General features: G+C 32.0%; 1 protein-coding gene across 2 annotated transcripts in view; it reads right to left on the bottom strand.

Annotated features, from left to right (window-relative positions):
* Positions 1 to 8,850, bottom strand: part of LOC142326408 (cytochrome P450 4C1-like) — a 52,364-nt gene extending 43,514 nt beyond the window's left edge. Inside the window, exon 1 of one of the 2 annotated variants that reach the window (XM_075368894.1) lies at positions 8,487 to 8,850. Coding sequence is in view for 1 of the 2 variants with exons in the window: in XM_075368892.1 (XP_075225007.1) it covers positions 8,649 to 8,706 (58 nt within the window). In the remaining variant the exon portion in view is untranslated. The remainder of the gene's footprint in view (positions 1 to 8,486) is intronic. The other variant, XM_075368892.1, reaches the window with a different exon arrangement.
* Positions 8,851 to 25,933: the final 17,083 nt, after the last annotated feature.

Below are 25,933 nucleotides of genomic sequence, written 5' to 3'. Positions count from 1 at the left end.
CTGCTGACATTTACAGGAACCAAACAGCAACAATAATTGATGAACATAAGAAAGAAGCCGTAGTAAAAAAGGGAGTCCGACAAGGATGTTCCCTATTCCCGTTACTTTTTAATCTTTACATAGAACTAGCAGTTAATGATGTTAAAGATCAATTTAGATCCGGATGTTTACAGTGCAAGATGAAAAGATAAAGATGCTACGATTTGTTGATGATATAATAATTCTAGCTGAGAGTAAAGAAGATTTAGAAGAAACAATGAAGGGTATGGATGAAGTCCTACGCAAGAACTACCGCATGAAAATAAACAAGAACAAAACGAAAGTAATGAAATGTAATAGAATAATATAGATGGACTACAGAATACAAAAATAGGAAGAGAAAAGTTAACAGAGGTAGAAGAATTCTGGTATTTAGGAAGTAAAATTACTAAAGATAGATGAAGCAAGAGCGATTTAAAATGCCGAATAGCACAGGCGAAACGAGTTTTACATTACATTAATTGCATTACAACAAAATGTGCCCAAGAAAAATATGACTTTAATTACGCGAAATCTCGAAACACTGAGGGATGCTTGCTGTACAGTCTTACCCATCTACCTTTTAAGCTGAAAATTTAATAGCATCAATGCCCCACACATAGCAGAAATCTGACCACGTTTGGTCGAAATCGGTCTAGTAGTTCAGGTGACTTAGAGCCCAACTCCGAACATACACGTACGAACATATTTTATAGTTATTATTTTTTATCAAGTATTGCAGGCATCCGCTAAAAGTTATTGTAAGATAGGAATCTAACCGTAAAAATTCTGCGAAGTTCTTTCCGGTTTGCTCTGAAAAAAAGATTTCAAAGCGTGCGCAAATTAAAAAATTAAATGTATTACTTTCTGTTTCTATTTTTAAATATGAAAACCAAAACTGAATTTTCTACATTTAAAGGCGCTATGATAGAAACAGTAACCAACAAATTGAAATCGATAATGATAGTATTTTGTTGAAACGAATTTCTTCTATATTTCTTTTAATCTGTTATATTTTGTTGGTAAAAATCTTAAAAAATATTGTAAACAAGAAATTACAGTTATTATAGAAACGAGAAAAGATTAATTACTATATTATTTAACACGTACCACAACAACTGCGTCAGATTAATTATTTATAAAACATTGTTGTGGTTAAGACAGCCTTCACACCGGTTATATTAACTGATATAGATTTATATCGCAAGAAATTCTTATAATACACTTTTCAATAATAATATTATAGTAAGTATTAGAATCGGTTAGATTTTTATTTTTCACGAATTTGTTATCGAATAAAAGAAAATATTGTAATGCCACAAACAATTTGAAAATATAATAGTGTCTCATTCTTCTTAAACTGTAACTAAAATAGAGTAATGTGGATTTAAATTTTTGTGTGCAGAGCCGATCAAAACAATTTTCAAATGTAGAGGGGATACTAATGATTTTGGTCCTCTGATTTCGATTAAAATATTTTGAAAATTCTAATATGTTTATTAACTATAAATTAATTAGGAATGAACTACAAACACAGTTTTTAAAATATTCATCAAATTTTTTTTTTTTAAGTAGCAATGACTGCATAAGCAAATTATATAATACATTAAAAGTGGAAGATAAATTTTCTTCTTAGCCGGCCTCCGTGGCGCGACTGGTAGCGTCTCGGCCTTTCATCTGGAGGTCACGGGTTCAAATCCCGATTAGGCACGGTTTTTTCCCACACGATACAAATAATTCATCTCGTCATCTGAAGCAAAACCTAACGGTGGTCCCGGAGGTCAAACAAGAAAAAAAATTTGTTTCTTATACTGTCCCAGTCTTTGTTAAGATAATTCGTTACAAATGGCACTAATCAACGGTGCATTCTTGAGAATCACTTTCTCCCATTATTTTATACGGGAGCGAATAATTTTAAACGCTACATTTCCAGATTGTTGTTTAGGTCGTAAAGGAGCAATAGAATGGCCTCCCAGATTCCCCGATCTATTTCCACCGGATTATTTCTTTTGTTGTACTTGAGACGTAATATTAACAAAAACCAAACCCGAAATAATTAATGGCCTAGAGTAGTTGAGACGGCTGTTTTGACTCAATTTGATATAACAAAGTTCTAAACTGATATAACTTGAGCTTAGCGCGCTGCAAACAGAAGGGAAGCAGACTGAACGTTTATTAACGGTGAGCTTCCAAAATTTGTTTTATTATATAATTTAAAGATGAAAATAACTAAATAAATCTCATAAATCTAGAAATGAGCTGTTGGTTTTTTTTATTGCTTCAAATAAATAATATCAACTGTTCTACATCAGTATGTTACTCGTATTTATAATAATTTTGGAAAGTATAATTAGCGTTTCTATACGCTGTAGCTCATGGTTTTTTAACAACCTTTAAAATCTTTAACAAATTTGTAATTGTTTAAGGTTTGTTACTGAATATAAAATTTTCCCTTGATTTATTTTACTTTCCCGTTCAGATAGCGAGCGCTATAGCTCTAAGAGGGAAACCAGTTTAACCGGTCCATTTTAGACTTTTGCGGTTTTTACTAAATCTTGACGTTTTGACATCTAAGAAACCGAAAAAACCGGAAGAAAATTTTCCGGATGTTAATATTCGTATGTATATGTGTGTGTTCGGTGTCGACGTCTAAATAACCTTATATCTACAGAACTGCTGAACCGATTTTGACCAAACTTGATCAGATTACTTCTGTATATGGGGCATTGATGCCACGAAATTTCCAACTTAAAAGGTGAAGGCTGTGAGGCTGTAGAGCAAATTCACTCTCAGTATCTCGAAATTTCGCCTAATTAAGGTCATATTTTTCTTAGACATTAACAAATAAAAAATAACAACATTTGCAAAAATAATTTTTTGAAAAGTCGCACCCACACCCCAAAAAATTCTTGCCTGCTATGTTGTGACGTCATAGATGAGCGGTAGAATTAAAATAAATTAATAATATTTAAACAATAAAACAGTAACTTGGTCTGGCTGGGTCTGGAACGCGATCACTCGGTTGACTCGATACCTGGTATGTTAAGCCTCGCGGCTACACCGGTGTGCCGATCGCACAAGCAAAGTTTGTACTATGTAACTTGTGAAATTACAATAGTTTAGTTAGTGCTGACCATCGCCCGCTATTACCCGCGCGAATTAAATACGGTATGCGCGCGCGCTTTAGAATCATTGAATTAAATAGACGAAAAAATATTATTTTTAAGTAAAATGATAAATATCTAAAATTAAGTTGTGTGTTTAAGCAGTGCATCAGAAACAATCCCTAATTGTCAGATTTTTTTAATTAGAACCGACTATTTTCCTTTTCTTTGATGAAATTATCATATAAGCTTAAAGCTTATGCTCGGGATATATGGAAATGAAAATTTAGCGTATGAAAAATTCCACGCCTGACCGGGATTTGAATCCGGGACCTCTGCATAAAAGGCCGAGACGCTACAACCACTCCGACAGCGAGTTCGACAATTACAAACGTAACATAATTATAGTAACGCTTTAATCTTTATCTACTCTGCTTTTCATAGTTTTTAAAAGTTAAAGATAATCGGGTCTGGTTCCAGCCATATTTATACCGTATTTTAGTCAAGATTTGATGATGTAAATCAAATTTCACACAGATCGGTCAGTATTTTTAAATATAATTTTCATTTAAATAATTTAATTCATATACATTATCAAAATAGACCGTTCTAAAATAAATGAAGAATGGAAAATAGAATAAAAATTAATTAAAAATTGAGGAAGATAAGACAACTGAAAAAACGTTTTGGCAGTTTTTAATTTAAAATATTTACGTTACTATCTATATATTTTATCGGAAAATAATTGATTACAATTTATTTTTATTATTATTATTATTATTATTAAATAAAAATAAGAAAGTAAATAAGGGATTTTTTAAAACAAACACGAATATCAACAAATCTTATATTTGAAATGTCATGGTAATTCTTAGCGTATAAGGACAAACCGAATACGTGTGAATAATTGTTTCCTTTTAAAACAGTAAATGATAAAATAATAACTAATAAATTAATTTAATTACAATTTTTACCAGTCTACATTACAATGTAATTTTTCGTTTAAGAAAATTAGACTACATTATTTGGAAGAACCCATTTTAGACCGTGATATCATCAGAGCCTTTACAAAATTTAAAAAAATATAAATTAATTATCAGAATAGGCATATTTGGTTACGATTAAGGAAGGCCTGAAAATTAAAAAAAAAAAAAAATTGCACGGGTGTCGAATCGAGAACCTTCTCCTTTTTTGAAGTCTGATTCAGGTATACAACTAACAAACTAAAGAATAATATTACAACAATTTTTTTTTAATGTTTAAGAACTGGCTTTATACTTTTTAGTCGTACTTTAATAAAATTATTATCGTACACTGCATGAGTTTAATTATTACGTTAATTTGCATTTCAAAAGATGACATCATATATTGAAATTTATAATATATTTGTAAAATATCCTTAGTAACCGATCTTAGTAACTGTACAAAATTTCATCAGTAGACCGTGGCAGGAAGTATGTTAAATTAAGGATGCAAGATTTGTAGATAATCATAAAAAAAATACCATTGTGAGTTAAAAAAAGCAAGTAGAAACTGCTCTAACATAAATATTTATTCTTTTAACGTGATTCCTTTTTCAAGTCGGTTAAAAGACTTTTTTCAGAAATTAATATTCCATGAAAAAAATAATTAATTATCAGAACGATGAGGTGGTCAGATAATTATTTATGATGCCGTAAGTATAAAACATTTTTATCAATTCTTAGGAAATTAAAAATGTTAACTTATTCTTTTATTTATATTTATAAACTAGTCGGCCCGTCTAGCCAGAACCTGGACCCTCAGGGCCCAGGTCTCCCGGGGCCTACCCCAGGTTCGCAACGTACGCAGAGTTCACCATTCCCGTTTGCAGGGGGACGTCGCCTTGGACACCCGCAGAGCTCGGTTCGGTCGCCACTCCCGTCTACCCAGAGGGTTTCGCTTCCTAAATCTGCTACCTCGGATTGTTCGTAATCCTCATGATTGTGAGAATAATATTGATAAATAACAATTAAAATATTCACGTTAAGGAATCGGCAGGAGAGATGGGACTTCTGTGCGAAGGGCCGATGGACCCACAGGTTGGTAGATGGTCTGGGAGAACCCACGACTCGGTGGATTTTAGTCTTACTCAGCTGCTGGCGGACCACAGGGGCTTTAGGGCGTATCTCTATAGGTTTGGGTAGGACCACTCAGATAGCTGCCATGCTTGTGGGGTTGAAGAGACGCCTTTTCATGTATTTTTTCGCTGTCGTAGATTTGTGGTAGAGCGTGAGGAGATCGTGAATGCTATTGGCAGAGAGGAAATGTTTGAACCTGAGGACCTCCAGGAAATTATTTTAATCGGTGAGAATCACTGGGCGGCTGTTGCCCACATGCTAAAGCAGTTATGGAGAAATTACGTTCTGCCGAAGAAAGCCGCAGGTTAAATAGAGGCCCTGGGGTCGCGGTGCGGGGGCAGGGTCGCGGACGAGTGTCAGAGGGCTCCCCGATTTTGTGGGGGCCGGCTGAACGCAATGAAGCCGCGGTCACTCCACCGGCTTGGGTCCCAGGGGCTTCTCCCGCTTTCGAGCTAAAGCTGATGGCATGTAATTATGCGTATGGTAAGTATGAGTGTTGAAAAGGTTTTTGGTGTTGTTTGTCCTGGTTTTTTAATTATGTATGGATCTGTTTTTGTGTGCGTATGTTCGTTGCTACTTGCTTTGTTGTCTGAATGTGTGTGTGGGCTCTTACTCCCCCTTCAAAAGTAATGCTTTATTACCAGCTATTCCCAGGCGGGACGGGTCGCCAGGGGTGGAGCTTTAGTCGGTAATGTGCAGGAATAGATACGCCTTTTTTACAGTCTTTGGAACCTGTTAGCGAGTCCGACACTTTTTCGGCGCCCGTAAATGAGGTTCCTAAACCTCTTAAAAAAAAAGGATTAATCTTTTTTTTTATTTTCCTTTACAGGTTGACTGCCATGAGACATCAAATGATGTCTCAGTGTAATGTCACACTTAAGATGAAATATTATTGTTTATTTTTAATCTATTTGTATCAAATTACATATTATTTTAAACATAAAAGTAATACTTTTACGTTGTGTGTAGCACCAAACTTTTTTTTTTTAATTTGAAATTAAAGAAATTTTCTTATAAAATCCCCAAATAAAAACAAAATAAATATAATTGACAAGTGTTGTAATGAAATATGAATTAATTTTAGTTGTTTTTTGACAAAGTTTAGTTAGATTTAAATATCAAACCCACCGGGTTGATCTAGTGGTTAACGCGTCTTCCCAAATCAGCTGATTTGGAAGTAGAGCGTTCAAGTCCTAGTAAAGCCAGTTATTTTTACACGGATATGAATACTAGATCGCGGATACCGGTGTTCTTTGGCGGTTGGGTTTCAATTAACCACACATCTCAGGAACGGTCGAACTGAGAATGTACAAGACTACACTTCATTTACACTCATACATATCATCCTCATTCATTCTCTAAAGAATTATCTAAACGGTAGTTACCGGAGGCTAAACAGGAAAAAGAAAGATTTAAATATAAAGTACTCTTTAAAATATTAAATTCAAATTTTACTTTAAAAGATTCAATTCAAAGTATAATTATCAATAAAATGTGATTTTATTATAGAAAAGAGTGACTTTTACTAATTTATATTAAAAAAAAAAGTATAATAATTATTAAAAATAGTATTCAAACAATTCTGGAGTTGTAGATTTAAAAATAAATAGTCAGTTGTAAGTAGAAAATATTATAATTCAATTAAATTATTTTAAACAGTCTGAAACAGCAATTGGTGTCACGTTATTCACGGTTGCTTTTTTTTTTTTTTTTGTCTTCAGTCATTTGACTGGTTTGATGCAGCTCTCCAAGATTCCCTATCTCACGGTTGCTATGGGACACAAATTGATGTCTCAACTTTAATTTTGAATATTTCAAAAAGTAAAGTTGCAAAGTGAAATTGGTATCAAAAATTAGTAGTAGGGCGATAAAACCTTTATTGACATGAAAAAAAAAAAATGGCAGCACTGGTGTATATTTTTAACAAGATAAGTATAGCAGCCTTGGAAATGTTGCATTTTTCAGTGTAGCAGTCAACCTGTCAACGAGTATCTTTAATTTACAACTTCACCCTTCTTGGAGATAAAATGAATATTTTAACTATTTTAACCTTGAAGGAAGCTACGGCCTCGGTCTGTGGCTTAAAAACCTTCCATAGTATAAAACGAATGTATCCTGAAAATTTGAAAGCAATCGATCGGTTGCTTCTTCGAGATTATTCGAGATGAATATATCTAAAAGCCTTCTCAATTATGCCAAGAAACACGGATAATAGTACGGTTGCGATTGATCGAGTAGTTTTTTTGTTTATCCCGAACAAAGAAAACCCCTCTTCTTCTTTATGTAATAGTATAGGTATGCAACTTATACCTAAAGACAACAATATTCACCTCTAATCAAACCAGATAACAGAATTGTTTTCTTGTAAATAAACACAATACTTTAGCTTAACAGAAACATATCATTTGCTTCCGTTAGGGTGTTTAATAAGTTATAGAACTGGTTTAAACAAATTTCTCACCGATTTTTTAAAAACACAATTAAAAAAGAAAAAAGATTTTTTTACAGAAATGATACCGATTAAAAATATCCTTGAACTTTCTGCGTTCTATTTTAACGAATATATGTGCTCATATAATTTTCATTAACGCTCTCTCGATTGTAATTTATCTTTTAATTATTTTTATATTCAGTATCTTCATGTCACCCTTAACATAATTTTAAGTGATCACATTTTAAATAATTATACGGGTTTTTATCTCACCAGCTCCTTCTTTTGCATGGAAATAGTATATCTATCATTTACTTACGTGATTTATTTAATGTGTTATTAATAACAAATTTATTTTATTTTTACTTCATTTTATTAACATTTTATGGAGAGTCTTTCAGGAACTAAATCTTTTAATTTATCATTCTTGTAAAAATGATTACTTATTTACAATATCAAATAAAGTTATTGCAGTTTATTTAAGATTACATAAAATGCAATATTGTCCGTAATAAAATAATAAATAAAATTTATTAAATTTTTATCAAAATTGTAAAAATCGCATTTCGGAAATTCAGCTTTGAAATTTTTGCACATAACCGTGTCGCTAATGAACTAAAGCAATAGTATTAAGTTATAGGCGTACGTTCTGTTAGATTAATTTAAACACAGATTTATTCTAAAATGTTAAGGTTTGCTAAAATTTAAAAGGTTAAATTTTGAAATGATAATATTTAATCTGATAAAAGTGAAAACATTAAAACGATTAAAACTATAAAAAAATAAATTCGTAAAAATAACGTGAAATAAATCTAATTTGTACGAAAATCTTACCTGTTTACGTAAATAAAAAATATATATGTATATTTATGTAAAATTAAACCGATGAAATGTGTCCCCACAAAATTTCTGTTTGTTTAAAAAACCGTATATACAAAACTAAACTAAATACTGTATATTCATTTATAATGTAAATAAATGTTTAAAATTAATTACCGTTGTTATTCGTTGAAATGATGGAATAATTCAGTTTTGAGGTATACGACATATACATAGACCCCTTCTACTCGGTAAAATACTACTTGACGTCCCCACGGATGATCAGCAAGTGTTTTAAATCCATCGTTGGCTAACCAGAATATAGCGTGTTATTCTGTTCGTGGCCATGACAATCGTATTGTCAAATGGAAGGATTTTAGCATTTAATTTAAGTACTTATTATTTATCGGTCTTTGTATATCGATATAAAGAAAAATCATTAAAAAAAATTAATTGTTGCAATTACAACCTGTTAAATAGAAAAATTAATTTTACACGTCAATAGTCGATCGCATAGGTTACTTATAAAATACCCTATACGATAAAAAAACCTATGATCTTAGGTCAATTATAAAATCTCCTTTGCATATGATGGCTTTTATTTTCTATATCTAAGGATATAATAATGAGCAATTGGTATTAATTATGTATAATCATTTTGTAGAAAATTATCTCACGATTGAATAATTTAATAATTTAAATTCCAAAGCATATTAAAGGACTTAATAAATAATTGATAATAAAATAATCGGTTTAATAAAAAAAACGAATGAAATAATTTTGTCATGAACTTAAAAATCTTAAAGAAATACGCAAAAAATAATAGTATATTTCCACTCTTTGAATATAGATTTTTAGAATTAGAAGCAAAAAAAAAAAAATTAAAAATACCAAAAATGAAGATTTTGGAGTGTAGTTATTTTTAAGTTTATTAAATGTTTTTATGTTATTATAAATTTAATTATTATTTTATATTGTATTTACAATTTTTTACTTCCTTGTACGAAGTAAAGGATGTATTGTGATAGCGAAAAATTTTGGTTTTAAGATTTCATCGGAAATATCAATTTTGACTAGTTTCGGCGTGACGGCTGTACGTACGTACGAATGTATCTCGCATAACTATAACATTATTAGACGTAGGATGTTGAAATTTTGGATTTAGGATTGTTGTAACATGTACTTGTGCAACTCCTCTTTTGATTGCAATCGACGAACCAGAAGTGTCCAAAAAAGCCCAAAATCCATAACAATTTGGATTTTGGAATTTTTCTTAACTGCAGTAATGAACTTTCTTTGGGAGTTTTTTAACGGTATACCATAAGTGGTACTTATTTTCGTTAGTTCCAGAGTTAAAGCCGAATGAAATTTTAATTAATGAAATATTTGGATTTTACAAGGTACATCGGTTCGAATCCGACTTCAATTCTTTTTTTTTTTTTTAATTTAAATATATTGATTTATTAATAATTATTAACCTCCGATTGTAAAAAAAGTTTTACAATAAATAATAATTCAATAAAAAAAGAAGATATGAAAAAATATCAAAAGTTAAGAATGAAATAAAATTTTATGTACTTTCCATTAAAAAAAAAAAAATGTGTATATGTAATTTAATGGGCGTATAAGGAAGTCATGTGGTGTCCCCATTAGATTTTTTTATGTAATATTTGGAGAGGATTACAAAAAACAGGTCTTGATAAAATATTAAAACTATACAAGACAAAATTACAAAGAACAATGATGACAGCTATTAAAATTATTAAAAAGAAACTACTTAAAATAATCAACAAATCAATAAATATTAGCTAAGATTTAATGTAATGCGAATTTACCTTCTGGATCTTACGAATTCTTCTTCATAAGTTAACAACTAGTTTAAATATACGTTTTTCTCTAATCTTAAAAATTTTCACCCAAAATTATATTAAATATCAAGTTGATATCATTACGTTTATATTATTTTCTTTTTTAATTATATTTATTTTATATATAAAAGTTACATTATAAAAAAATTAATCAATGGCCAAAAAAAAAGTTAAAATAGTTTTCTCTATATTATCAATTTCATTTTTAAAATTACAATTTCGTTTAAAATATCAACTATCTTAAATTTTGGTAAAAATTTACACGAGTAACGTCCTCACTAAAAAGAAAAACAAAACAATAAATCATAGAAACTGCTAATTTTGTGACGAGTAAGAAGAGTGAATTTAAAAAAGTATTTAAAAGTACTGTAGTATATTTTGCATATACTTAGCTAACACATATTTTCTTTACGATCGACAATCGTGGAGAACATCGCCTATGGAATCGCCAAGGGTCGAACACAACTGAATGGCAAATCATCATCATCATATATATATATACATGATGATTTATGATTTATGATATATATAATATATAAAATAGTGATAGATATATAAATAACGATTTAAATTTTTTAAATAACTAGTCCACGAAGTTATAAGTTTAAAGAGCGACTTTTCGTTATTTTATTTCGTATAATTTTTTGTGCAACAAATATAAAAAGCTGACAACTGTGGGTTGTTTCTGATTTACGGTTTACACACACAACTTAATTAAAAATATTTATCATTTTATTTACCATAAATACTAGCAGACCCGGCATTGCTTTGCTATTGCTAGATTTGTATATATACATACATATATATATATATATATATGTATATAGATTAAATGAACACAATTGAAATTTTAATAAAACATTAACAAAATGAACATTACGGAACTTAACGAAATTTAACCTTTCCCTATTTTCCTTTTACCCTTCTCCATTTTCCCCCTTCCCCTTTTCATTTTCCCGATTTCACTTTTCCCATTTTCATCTTTACATTTCCCCAATTTTCCCCCTTCCCTTTCCTTCCCCATTTATCTTTCCCTTATTTCTCTTTCCCACTTTCTCCTTTCCCCTTTCCATTTCATTTCCCGTTTCTTCTTTTCCCCGTTTTTCCTTTTTTCTTTTATCCATTGGCCTTTCTTCCCTTTTACTTTTTTCGATTTTTCCCTTTTCCAATTTTTCCCTATTTCCCTTTTTCGATTTTTCTGTTTCTCCCTTTTCCCCGCGCGTAAATTGGTCCAGTAGTTTTTTAGTCTATAGCGGACACACATATCGGTACCGTTGAAATGGAATCGTAAAATATTTAGTATAGCGTCTGTTGCTTTTACGTCCAACAGATAACGCTGTTTAAAGAAAAAAATGTTTTACCTGTCACAGGTGTGACATTTTAAGTATATAAATAGTAGGTATATAAAAACACGCGCGTATTAGAATGCAGCGTTGTGTCAAAATTTCAAAGCAATCGATGAAGAACTTTCGGAGATGTAACATTTTGAACAAACGAACATTTACATTTTTATTTATATAACAATATTTTTTTCTTCATTTAATTTAATAATTTTAACTAAAGCGCTAGCGCATACCGTATTTAATTCGCGCGGTTGTGGTGGTTCTAGCAGAGATGATCGGCGCTAACTTAACTAATGTAATTTCTCAACTTACATAGAACAAATTTCACTTGTACGGTCGGCAGACTGATATAGCCGCGGGGCTTAACGCATTAGGTATCGAGTCGACCAGGTAATCGAGTTCCAGACCCGGCCAGACCGAATGACTTTTTTACATTTTAAATACCATTCATTTATTTGATTCTACTGCTCACTTGTGACGTCACAACATAGCAGACGACTACAACAGCATTTTTGTGGGTGGGGGTGCGATTTTACAAAAAATTATTTTTGCAAATATTGTTATTTTTTAATTATTAACAAATTTTCTTAAGGAAAATATGACCTTAATGAGGTGAAATCTTGAGATACTGAGGGTGGCCTTGCTCTACAGCCTCACCCCCTTGACCTTTTAGATTTCAAATATAATGGCATCAATGCCCCACATATAGAAGTAACGTGACCAAGTTTGGTCAAAATCGGTGTAGTAGTACTGGAGATGAAAGGTGCATTATAGACTAACATTAATCTCACACACACGTACATAAGAACGGAAAATTTTGGAAAATTTCCATCCGGTTTTTTGGGTTCCTTAGGTGTCAAAACATCAAGGTCTGGTGAAAACCGCATATGTCCAAATTGGACCGATTAAAACATTTTCCCTTGTAGAACTATAGCTCTGCTGTAGCGCTATCTAGACGGGAAAGTGAAAAACTTAAATTAAATGAGAAATCTAAAAAAGATTTAATTTTTTTTAATTTAGTATTTTGACCCTAAACACAACATAAAGTTTAAACTCACTGATCTCTTTGAGTCACTGCATAAGCGCGTATGAAAAATACACCGGTACACATTTAACATAACCTCAAATTGAGGTTATATTGTATGTTGTCGATCTTAAATTGAGCGTAACTGAAGAACTCCAACAATCTTCATAAAATTCTCATATGCCCAACTTCAGATACTCTACTACAGTATATATGTAAATTGATCTAGTTATATATTCTACATTATACATTTTAAGCGAATGGTATTTTCATACTTCTCATACATCAAAAAGTAAAGAAAAGTCAATCTCATTCCTCAATCCCACCGTGTGACTGAAGGTAATACCGTACTTTTCTTAAAAAAGCCGGTAAAAAAATATGTTCTAAACAATATAAAATACGAGTATACATATACTAGGATCGTTCAATAATTAAGAGTAAAGTGGCAGTAGCGGGAAAACTATTTATTTAATTCAGCGGGAAACTGTTTGATGTTCAAATAGAAAATCCTGACATAGAATATATCAGCTATTTGAAAAAAATTTCAGTTATAATAATAATCTCTTTTGTTCATTTCAAAATGTCAGCTAAACTTGAAACATGTACCGCGGAAGAACACCGTGCTGTGTTAAAACTTTTATTTATTGAAGGTGAAAAACCAGAAACTCGTTGATTAAACTTGGATCGGTCATATTGAACCGGAATTCAAACGTCAAAAGTATGGAATGGAAATATTCGAGATCGCCCGCAAGGAAAAAATTCAAAATCTCTGCGTAAGCCAATAAAGTACAGCTAAAAGGTATTCTGGATCTACAAAAATCCGATTCATGTCATTTATTTGGAAGAACACGTGAAATCAAAAGCGAGTACTACCGTGACATTCTAGAAAATAAGATGAAATCCGAAATGAGGAAGCAACGTCCATGGTAGTTCTCTTTCGAAAGAAGAAATTCTTCTGGATGATAACGCCCGCCCCTATTCAGCTGCAAAGACAGGGGGAGCTATCAACTCAAGGGGTTGGTCTAGCGGTGAACGCGTCTTCTCAAATCAGCTGATTTGGAAATTGAGATTTCCAGCGTTCAAGTCCTAGTAAATACAGTTACTTTTATACGGATTTGAATACTAGATCGTGGATACCGGTGTTCTTTGGCGGTCGGATTTCAATTAATCACACATCCCAGGAACGGTCGAACTGAGACTGTACAAGACTACACTTCATTTACACTCTTACATATCATCCTTATTCATTCTCTGAAGTAATACCTGAACGGTAATTCCCGAAGGCTAAACAGGAAAAAAGAAAAAGGGGAAGCTATTCGGCCGGGAGGTGCTGCCACACCCGCTTTATAGTTCCGATCTCGTACCAGTAAATTTTTTTTGTTTAGTTCTATCAAAGAATTTTTACCTAGTACCAAATTGGAACAATGAGAGTATAGAGAATGGCTCAAACACAAAGGTAAACAAGATCATATTAATGGAATAAGGAACGAATGGGCAATTGCCTATATGTATCCGGGGATTTTGTTGACAAGTAGCGTTAGTTTCATTCATTAAATAAATAATAATAACAACAACAATAATAATAATAATAATGTTTCTAGTCATTTCTGAAGGACTTACAAACCGTGTGCGCATATATATATATATCCGCACACATTTTATATTTATATTATTATAACACATCCTGTTTATTTTTCTAATAGCATATTTAAATATTTTTCGACACTGTATGTTTTCTTAAATTAAATATTATATTCATACTGTTTACGCCGTTTGCGTAAAGTCGTTTTATTCCAATGAATTCAAGGTTATGGTCGAGTCTTGTAGTTTACAGGCTTGGTAATTTTTATTTTTTGCATTTTTTGTAAGGCTTATCTACGTGTATTTTTAAAATAGGTTGTTTGGGTTTGTTTTCGATATCATTTCTCTCACTCCAGCTTGACTGACTGTTGCATCATCATATTGGTGTTAGCTTATTTCTATCACGCATTATTTGATTGCTGTTTAGTCTTAATGTATATATTAGGCTTAGTGTTTTTTATTCTCAACCAATTTCAACATTGTCATAGTTCCTAGAAGTCTTATCTTTGTCGGCCCTGATGTCATTTCTTCAACTTGCGTATTCAGAATTTATTTTATCAGCCTTACGTGACTCTTTAGTGGTCTGCTTGCTTGTAAATTATTTTTGTTTTGTCTTCGTTCTCGAATTCCTCACGTTTTCTCTAATCGTTCTCATACTAACACTAAGTCACTACTCTTGTTGCCAACACACACTCTCTCCTGTCCACTGTCTAGGCTTGGTTTCCCCCTCTTTTCGTTCACGCCATCTTTTCGTCAGAGTAGATCAGACCTTCACCATGTCGAGTCGCCTATGACTTTTCGCTCTCCAACTTTGTGCTAATATCTTCATCGTATTCATACTCGCATACACGTTGCGGTATTTCTCTGTCGAAATTATGTCTAGTTCTACCCGCCAGTGGTTCGTTTATTTCACCGATCTCTATGTTTTGTTTTTGCCTCGTTTCTTTGTCAAGTTTAATCTTCAAATTCTGTATATTTCTTCTATGCTGGAAGTGCTTCAATTACTACAAACTGCCATTTCTATCGACGCCGAATCTTCTCGAGCTGCTGATTACATTTTCATCGATACAGAATCTCTCCAAACTCGTTGCTAAATTTTTGAGACGCCTCGTCCTGCTCAACCTCTAAATCACGTCTCACCCCTGCATTCCTGATACACCACTGCAGGCTACGCCCAGGCTTACTGTATGTATTCATTTACCTTCATTCACGAGTTCGTCTCTTGCTAATATTTGTGTGCTGCAGGCAAGTTCAATTTTCATTATTTATTACGTTAAACAGTTATTTTATCATTAAAATTTGTGGAACATTCAGTTCATCATACCTTATGCCTTTCAAATTTCATTTTCAAGTTTAGTTTAAAAAACCATTTATTCACTTAAGTGCAATCCTGATAGGTGGCTTACCTATTTTACGTGCTTTATTATTGCAATTTGTTGTTATGGTAATTAACTCCATAATTTAATCTTGTAACTTGTTAATCGCCGAGATTATTTTTTTCTACGCATGAACTGTGTTCATAATACTTCTCGTAAATTAACCTAAAGCAAATGACTCCTGATGTGCCGTTATGTTTTAGGACTTCTTTGTAATTTTATATTTTCAAGAAAGCTTACTAATAAAGGAACTCTATTTATATGTTTATTTATTTTAATTTGATTATTGTAATTAACTCTTTTTGTACTATAATATTATTGTGGCCTTTTTTCTACATTAAACTAGAATTACATGTTTGAATTATTTAATGCTAAGTTTGTTGTTCATAAATCAGGAAAGGCCAGTGACAATTAAGATTTACTGTAATTTATCTTTCTAAGTTAATGACATTTGTTCATCGCTAATTTTTCAATATTACAACATTTGTTAGTAATGCAATAGTTTTCCAGTTTTACTATGTTTATTGATGTTTTGTTTTTTTTAAGTATATTTTTTGTAAATCTCATTTAATATTATTATTACTGATATGCTGATATTTCTTATGTAAAATTAAGTTATGTTTATTTCCTAATTTCATTTAATTTAAGGTTATGTTCAGTTGTTTTACATAATTAAAGTCCAATTTCTTTTGGCAAATACGAGCTGTGTGTTTTTTGTTAACTTTACCCAACACATACTCTTTTTAAAGATATATTTACGAATATTGAAGACATTTTACAGTACTTTTTATGTACTAAGAAATCAGAGAAGAAATATTTTAATTTTTAAAAACTGTTGATGATAGGGTTAAAGACTAGGTTTCTTTTATCTTAAATTAAAAACACGTATTTATGATAATATAAAGATTTCACAAAAAAAAGCTAGATAAACTTCTTTTTGATGTTTTATTACAGATTCGTTTATTATTTTTAATAATAGTATTTTAGGAAGCTTATGTTTTTCGCAGAAGTCATTTTGACATTCAGATTGTCTGTATGCCCTGAAATAAACAACCGTTGGTTGTTTATTTCATGCTACCAGTGTAACGAATTTGGGTTCATAATCGGTATAAAAAAAAGATATAATCGGAAGGAAGTAAACTCGCATTAAACCTATCATTTTTTTATGTTTTGTTATTAGAAATCAGTATATTAATATATTAGAAATGACTGTATGCACTATTTCCGCTCGGTAAACGAATTTTTATCGTAGGATGATAACATTTATTCGTATATCTTTTTTTGTATATTATAATTTTAACTTTATAATTTATGTAAAAATAAGTCTATACTTCTTAGGCAAAATAGACGAAGTTATTTAACAACTTTTTTCTTTTTAATGTTGTGCATGTCATAGTTTCGTGATTCATGCAATTAAATATAAATTACAAAATTTGTTGTATATTATATCTATTAAATTCCTATTTTGCAATCGGTATACAGATTATTTAATATGAAAGCATATAAAAACTAAACTACATTTAAATTATATTATAATATTTATTAATTATATATGTTATATTTTTATATATTTAATATTAAATGTATAAATATTAATAGTATGTTTATGTAAATTTTATAATAGTAAGCAATTTTCTTCGCTATATTTACCACATATGTTTTTCTATGACTACAGATGTTAGTGTCAAGGTCGAAATCGCTCAACTTATTTGTTAGAGATTTAATATCAATGACGTGCTGAAAATAATTGGAATAATATTTACATTCTATAAATGCTACCTTCTGTTGATAAGAACCATCGTTTCTGTTTTTTTGAAGAATTTTGTTATTTGCGAAGTAGTATTACTAAAGATGGACGAAGCAAGAGCGATATAAAATGCCGAATAGCACAAGCTAAACGAGCCTTCAATAACAAATATAATTTGTTTACATCAAAAATTAATTTAAGTGTCAGGAAAAGATTTTTAAAAGTGTATGTTTGGAGTGTCGCTTTATATGGAAGTGAAACTTGGACGATCGGAGTATCTGAGAAGAAAAGATTAGAAACTTTTGAAATGCGGTGCTATAGGAGAATGTTAAAAATCAGATGGGTGGATAAAGTGATAAATGAAGAGGTATTGCGGCAAATAGATGAAGAAAGAAGCGTTTGGAAAAATATAGTTAAAAGAAGAGACAGACTTATAGGCCACATGCTAAGGCATCCTGGAATAGTCGCTTTAATATTGGAAGGACAGGTAGAAGGAAAAAATTGTGTAGGCAGGTCACGTTTGGAATATGTAAAACAAATTGTTAGGGATGTAGGATGTAGAGGGTATACTGAAATGAAACGACTAGCACTAGATAGGGAATCTTGGAGAGCTGCATCAAACCAGTCAAATGACTGAAGACAAAAAAAAAATGTAATCTAGATTGTTACAGTTCAAGAGTGATCTATTCATTTAAAAATGAAATCCATTCTTGTTTTAATTTGCGCAAAGAGATCAATATTTTTCTGTAAAATAAAAGAATCGAAAAAAATGAATCAAATAGAATAGCTGGAAGCAGGATGATAATCTAATTCTACACTTTATCACATTCAAGAATATGGTACACGGTTCTTAAGCACAACACACACGGAGTAACAAATAAAAATACCTTCCACCAGCACGCCAGGGTCGGCACTGCGAGAGCGACAGTGCTCTCTCTTCCTCGCAGCCTCGCGTGCAGCTTCCTACGTACGCATGCTTACAACAGCCAAACACCACGCCGCTAGAACTGTGAAGCGCACAGTTCCATATTAAGATTTTTGTACAAGTAAAATGAAAGGATTAAAGTAAAAAGGACTCATTATATTAAATGTTATCGATAATATCAAGTGGAAATATGGAGTGCTGCAGTTCCACAGCGCCTATAAACGAGCCGCCACTGCAAATAATGTTAGTCTGACCATGTTACATATCGCCATCTAAATTTGAACGATCAAGCAACACGATAATAATAAATAACGTGACACAAATTAGACGATAACGAGATACAACTTCTGACACGGGTTTATTTTATACGTCAATCAGGACCAAATCTAGGTACGGGCAAATCGGGCAATTGCTCAGACCGCAGATTTGGGGAGCGGCAGAAATAGTCGTAGAGAAAAAAATAACCTTTATAAAAACAAATAAAACATTAAAACATGTCGTACATTTTCAACACGCTGCATGTAGTTAAAAGGTTAGGCGACCCTTCAGTGTGTTAAATGGAAGCACTGGGGGGGGGGGCATGTATACTGAGAGCTTCAATAGATTCTTTGAAATTAGTAATAAATGTACTGGAGGGCTTAAACATGTCTCTCTCGAAAACATTAACGCTTTCAAATGCGATTCCGTAAATATCTCTTTTTACGTGCACTTAGTCCGTTTTGAGAAAACAATTTATTTTTATGAGCGACTGGCGAAAATGTAGTTTGAAATAAGGAGATTCAGGAAATTACAACAAATCTTTCATCGTTTATTTTCATGATTTACAATACACATTCTTTCAAATCGCCGACTTTCTCGTTTCAAACTACCTGCAAGTGAACTGTTCTAAATTTTTGCGATGGATTGTTTTATCTTACGGATTTCCTCGACGAGTAACAGTGAGGTTAGGTTCCAAAAGTGAATGTCGACAAACGCTTAATAATATTTTGTTTAACAATGAATCCTGTTATTACTTAAGAAGGTGATTAATTTGAGCTCAATAATAAATTTTGTATCTGTAAAACGGAAGGGTGACGAAAACGTGAAAAGAAGGCGTTGTTAAAAAGTTGTATTCGCGAGAAATACGATATGTGTTTTCATATAATTCTTATACATATGTTTCCATATAACTTGTTTCGAGTTTATAATCGGTCTTATTGGACAATTAGTTTCGCCAGTGGACAAACACAGCGGCTACTAATGGAGAGTCATCTGATATAAATGCAATAAATTTTGCAAATTAGTTGTCATTCTGTGCACATTAATAGAAAACAAACGGCCTCAAGGGAAGTTTCATTGCGTCATTAAATTTCGGGCCGAATGTTAATATTGCCCTCAGAATTATACCAAGTTTGCCATATCCGTAGCAACCGGAGAAAGAAGTTTTCCAAATCAAAAATAATTAAAACCTATTCGAGATCGACAATCACTCGAGATCGGTTAAGTGGATCGGTTATTATATCTATCAAACATGAATTATAGGTATTTCAAACTTATAACAGATTTGGGTAGACAAAAAAATGAGGAGAGAATATTTTAATATTCAGATCAATTCAATAAAAAATATTTTATAATTATTATTACAAGGAAAAACAGCCCCGTGGCGAGTGAATTTTTGAAATTCTTTTTAAATTTTTTGGACGACCTAAATACTTTTTCTCCGCATTTTAGACGAGTTTGAGGATAGCAAATAATATTCAGTTTCTTTAAATACAATTTTTTTCGGACTCTGAGCAAACTCTGGGTGAAATGTAACAACTAAAGATCCTCATATTCCCTGCACAAATCCATACATAGCCTACACCGCTACCCTTACGCGTAACGGTTCCCAGCTGCGTTACCGACGTGATAGCACAAGTGGTCTCTCGTCCGTATACCATCTCTTGTCTGTTACTACCCGTAAATTGGATTCCAAGACCAACAGCATATCCGTATTCAACTCTCTCGCCATAGCTCAGAGGAGGTCGTGGGAGTTGCTACTACGATTGGTATTTAATTGTAACAGCTTCATATTTTTAGACACAGACGACTTTCTACACTGTGGCCCTCCCCCCGCAATTCCTGCAGACCATAGGTTTACGACAATCAGATTTGAAACGGTTCTCCTTTCCACAATTAAAATATCTTGACCGATCAGGACCACGATATTTAACTGCATTTTTTCCACAAACATTTTTCCCACTCTCTGGACCAACGGTTGGTGATATCAAAAAACTTTACATAGATAAGTTTTAGGCCCTTATCCAAAAATAGTAGCAACTTTAAACGAATTCAATATTTTACTTAATAAGAAAGTTATAGCGACTTTTTTTTCAAAAACGTCCCCCATTTCCACCTCCATGGTTCGATTTTGCTCATTAACGAACTCGACCGTGACATTGGGTCGTTATATTTTATGTATCAGTTTGAAAGTCATCGGCGGAAAATTACGGCAGTTATCGTGGCCACAATAAAGTGAAATATATTTATATATATAAATGTATGTATATATGTGTACATAAACATTTGAACTGCCGGTTATTTTGGGGTCTAGGGGTTGTGAAACGCGAAGATATGTCTAAATTTTCTGGAACTCGAATCATGGTACCCGTTGCAGTAGGTAACTTTCTTGTAAAATCTACCTAAAAAGAAATTACAATCGATTTCTTCAATAAATCCGTAATTTCTTTCAACATTCGTAGACGATTCTACGTCATGCCTTATCCGGCTCATCACGTCAAATATAGGGAGTGGCGTGGACTAAAGGCTATATAAAGATTAACAGAAATCAAAAATACCAGTACAGTAAGTTTTGACAATGGAGCGGTTCCGAAACGCGTCAATAAATAATAAAATAACGAAGCTAAGAAATTTAAACAGTACTAAACATAGAGACTACAGTGATCTTAACAGAAAAGATAATACAGAGTGATTTTTTAGTCCATTTACCCAATTGTTAATGTCTGGTAATTTTTTTCTAAGAAGGGAAATTTTGTTTTTTGACACGAAGTTGATAGCGCTACTCAACCGGTATAGATACGGCAGTGTGAGTTGATTCTCCTTGAGCTGTGTAAACTTTTGTGCCGCTTCCGGTCGTGTTACGAACAGAATGTCTTTTACCATAGAACAACGAGTTTTCATTCTTGAACAATATTTTGCTACCAAATCGTACGCTAGTGTAAAAGAATCATTTCAAATTAAATTTGTCGGTGTTCCTCCGCCAGAAAAAATGTCAGTTTCTAGGCTAGCAAATCGATTTCAAGAGGCAGATGGTGTTTGCGACAGAATACGTAGTGGTCGACCAACTCGCGTGACAGATGACGTTTTAGAGAATGTGAAAACAAGATTGCTCTATTCTCCACGGAAAAGTTTACGAAAACTTTCCACGCAAGTCGGTTTGTCATATTCGAGTGTTCAGAAAGCCGCTAAAAAATTGAAATTATATCTTATCGCGTACGATTAGTCCAAGAGCTTCAGCCTCCTGATTTAAACAAGCGATTGCAATATAGCCGTTGGTTTAGGTCTCTCGTAAACGATAACGGAATAGAATTTTTAAACACAGTATTTTGTATACAATTTGTTTACAATGTACAATATATGTATGTTTTTACTTTGTAATGTTGCAATAGTTTAAAATGTTTACAATTTGTAAACACAGTGTTAGTGATGAAGCTTGGATCCATCTCGATGGTTATGTGAACAGTCAAAACTGTCGAATTTGGGCGGTTGAAAATCCTAACGCTTTACAAGACAAATCTTTGCATCCTGAAAAAATTGGTGTGTGGTGTGCGATATCTCGTCATCGTATAGACGGACCCGTATTCTTAGAACAGACAGTAAATGGTGAAGTATACAGGAGTATTGTGCGCCAATTTGTGTCCCTCCTGGAACCTCAAGAACGGTATTGCTGGTTTCAGCAAGACGGCGCTACATGCCACACGTCTCGAGAAACCGTGGATTTTCTGCATGAGTTCTTAGATGATCGAATAATACGCAAGGGCTTATGGCCTCCAAGGTCCTCAGACCTCACCATCTCCTGACTACTTTTTGTGGGGCTATATTAAGTCCGAGGCCTTCAAAAACAATCCTCACACTATTGATGAACTTAAAGTCAATATTATAAACTTAATCACGAATGTTTCCAATGAAACTCTTAAAAAGGTTTCTGCTAATACGCTGAAAAGAGTCCGTGCGTGTATAACCGCAAGGGGTGGGCATTTTTAGCATATTCTTTAACGATTATGTAAGTAATAGCTTTTTATTAAATCTCTTTTGTAAGTAACAAATACATTTTTTTATTCTACCTAAATTTCCCTTTCTTAAATTACATTTAAAATTGGGTAACAGGACTAAAAAAATCACTCTGTATTTGTGTTTTGGGAATAAAAAAAAAACATCAGGGTTAGAGCTGTGTTAAAAAAATCACAACTCAAGAAATAGCTAAAAATTTTTAGGATTTTGAAGCTTTTCATTGTAAATGTTTTTGTTGTTAATACGTTATTTAGTTAAAATTGGCAAAAACATTTAACAAAATCATGTGTAATTAAACATAAACCGTGTAACATTTTCGCGACCGGCCATTGGCTCGCCTTTTTTCTAGTTAGTAAATATATTATTTAATTATGTATATTGTAGTACTTGTTGAAATGAACATTTTAAATATGCGTTTCTTTTTTTATTTTATTTTTTTATATAAATATATATTTTTTTAAAATAATGTTTTTACTTTTTAAAAATACCCACAAAATTTTTCTGTCAAAGATTATGTTTTAAAATAATAATAATATGTAAAAGGTGGCGAAAATAATTTTTGCCGGGGCGACAAAAAAGCTGGATAGGAGCCTGATGCGAATGATATCAATGCCATCATTATATTAATCGTAAGAAAATTACAAATGTTTGTTACTTTATGAATTACATTAAATACGTTGGAAATACTAATATTTCTTAAAGTTGTATGATTTAAGGATATGAGATTTGAAACCATTTATTCATAAAAGATTGGCGATTAAAATTAAAGATCATTCGTTTGTGAGAACTAACAGACTTTTGAAGAACAAAAAATAAACGGATAACAAATTAAACGGTAAGTAGCCCTGAGGTTTGGGAATAACCACCAGTATTAGTAGAATGGTTAGATGAAAACGGGAGCGACCTTCAACTGCAGGATTATTTCAAAAGGACTATAAACATGATAATAGCCTGCACGTTTGGATTAATAGTTATTGCGTGTGCAATTAAAATTTTAATGAAATAGGAGATTTGAGCCCGTAACAATTTTACACGATAATTACAATAATCTTACTGTTCCTTCTAAGAATATCAAACATTTCAGGGAAACCGTTTGGAGTTAACACAATAATTTTAACTTTCTAGGTTAAAATACGAAAAATATTTAATTACGTTAATCTTTCCTTGCTGTCATTATTAATTATATTTGTTCGTTATTTCATTATACTTTATTTTTACTTCCTTGTACGAAGTAAAGGAAGTATTGTGATCGCGAAAAATTTCGGTTTTCAGATTTCAATGAAAATATCCATTTTGACAAGTTTCGGCGTGACGTCTGTATGTACGTACGTATGCATCTCGCATAACTCAAAAACGATTAGCCGAATGATGTTGAAAGTTTGGATTTAGGACTGTTGTAACATCTAGTTGTGCACTTCCCCTTTTGATTGCAATGGACTGAACCAAAAATGTCCAAAAAGACCAAAACCTAAAAAAGATTTGGATTTTGAACTTTTTCTTAATTGCAGTAATAAGCTCTCATTGAGAGTTTTTCAACGATGTATTATAAGTAGTATTTATTTTCATTGGTTCCAGAGTTATAACCAAATAAAGGTTTAATTAATTTTCATTAATTTGGATCTTACAAGGGGAAGGCACATCGATTCAAATCCGACTTCATCTCCTTTTTTTTTTAATTTAAATATATTAATTTATTAATAATTGTTAACCTCTGATTGTACAAAAAATTTTACAATAAATAATTCAATAATAATAATAATATTTATATATATATATATATATATATATATATATATATGAAAAAATATCAGAAGTTATTAATGAAATAAAATTTTATGTATTTTTCATTTAAAAAAAATGTGTATATGTATTTTAATAGATGTACAAGGCAGTCATGTGGTGTCAGACCACTGGAATTTGGATCGGTTCTGATTTCCAAGAAAAGATTATTCCCGATTCTTGCAATTTTTTTTTAATAGGATTTGCAACAAACCTGCGATTTCTTAAGCACTTCGTTACTAACGACGGTTTCTAACTACTGTCACAGATCATAATTAAAATATAAGAAATTTTAAAATTAAATTATTCTCGATGTCTTGTAGGGTCGACTGAAGCGATGCAGAACACTTGCTCGTTATGTTCTGCCATTCCACACCTCGAATTACATCTTCAGAACAACTTGCTCACCATGTCTTTACCTTTACAGCGGAATAAAGCTTTATTAAAGGAAAGCTTTGAGGTTTATTTGGTATTTAATTAACTTCACTCCTTCTTTATCATTCGTTCCAAATTTATGAACGAATATATTTTTCAACTTTTATGGTAAAAAAAAATATTGGATGAAACGGCTTTAAAACTTGATTAGGATCAAGATAAGGATCCATATTTTAATATAAGTAAACCGCTTATTCTTAAAAAAGGTTTTTCCAGAAATGAAGTAAATAAAAAATGGCCAAGAAAGTCCTGTTGTCTACGATTTCCCCAAAAATATAAATGTTGCCTTTATTCTTGTTTGAATAAGTAATTTAAAAAAAGAAACAAACTGGTAAAATTTAGAGCTAGTGTTGATTATTTTTGAGGAGATGGTAGATGATGAAATGAAGCAACGCTATGTTATTCTTGAATCGTTATATTTAATTTCTTGTCACCCTTAATTGAATTACAATAGTTACATTAAACTTAAGAATGTATGACACTTATAATTGTGACAGTCACTTATCAATTATGACAGTCATAATTGAACTTGAACATTATCAACAAACTATGAGTCCCCTTGGACTGAAATGAAAACACGACCGCACTGTGCGGGATTCTGACGTAGAATATAACTAACGATAATTGTCCATCCGGACGAAATGAAAAATTCGACCTCACTGGGCGGGATTCTAACGTAAAATGGTTATATTAGATTAACTCGCCGGCCAGCTCTAGTAGCTGCTAGGGTGCAGCACCAACCGGCTCAACATGGAACGGACCATAAGCTTTGGTTTGAAATGCAATGCATTTTTTTGGCGGTTTATTGAGAGAGATAATTGCAAATTTTGCTAGAAATTATTTGCAGAAATTCAAGCGAGTTCCTCTTTTGTTAGACTATACTTCTGTGGAAAATAACATCCATTGACATTCAATAGACGACTTGCAATGTCCAGGTGACATGCAGTACAGTTGTTTATGTTATAATCACATTAGCCGTGTAGTACTAATTGTTTACTTTTTTATCCATAAGTAACTCATTATTTAACTTACTTTATCTTTATTTTACTATAATTTATTATTTTACTCGCATCAGTATTAAGCATCGGATTAGCTCAATCAAGACTTACTTGGTC

This window comes from Lycorma delicatula, chromosome 6, assembly GCF_047948215.1.
Source record: "Lycorma delicatula isolate Av1 chromosome 6, ASM4794821v1, whole genome shotgun sequence".
In the NCBI taxonomy this organism is placed as follows: domain Eukaryota; kingdom Metazoa; phylum Arthropoda; class Insecta; order Hemiptera; family Fulgoridae; genus Lycorma; species Lycorma delicatula.
Note: the sequence above shows the minus strand (reverse complement) of the source record. Positions and strands in the feature narration are given on the sequence as shown.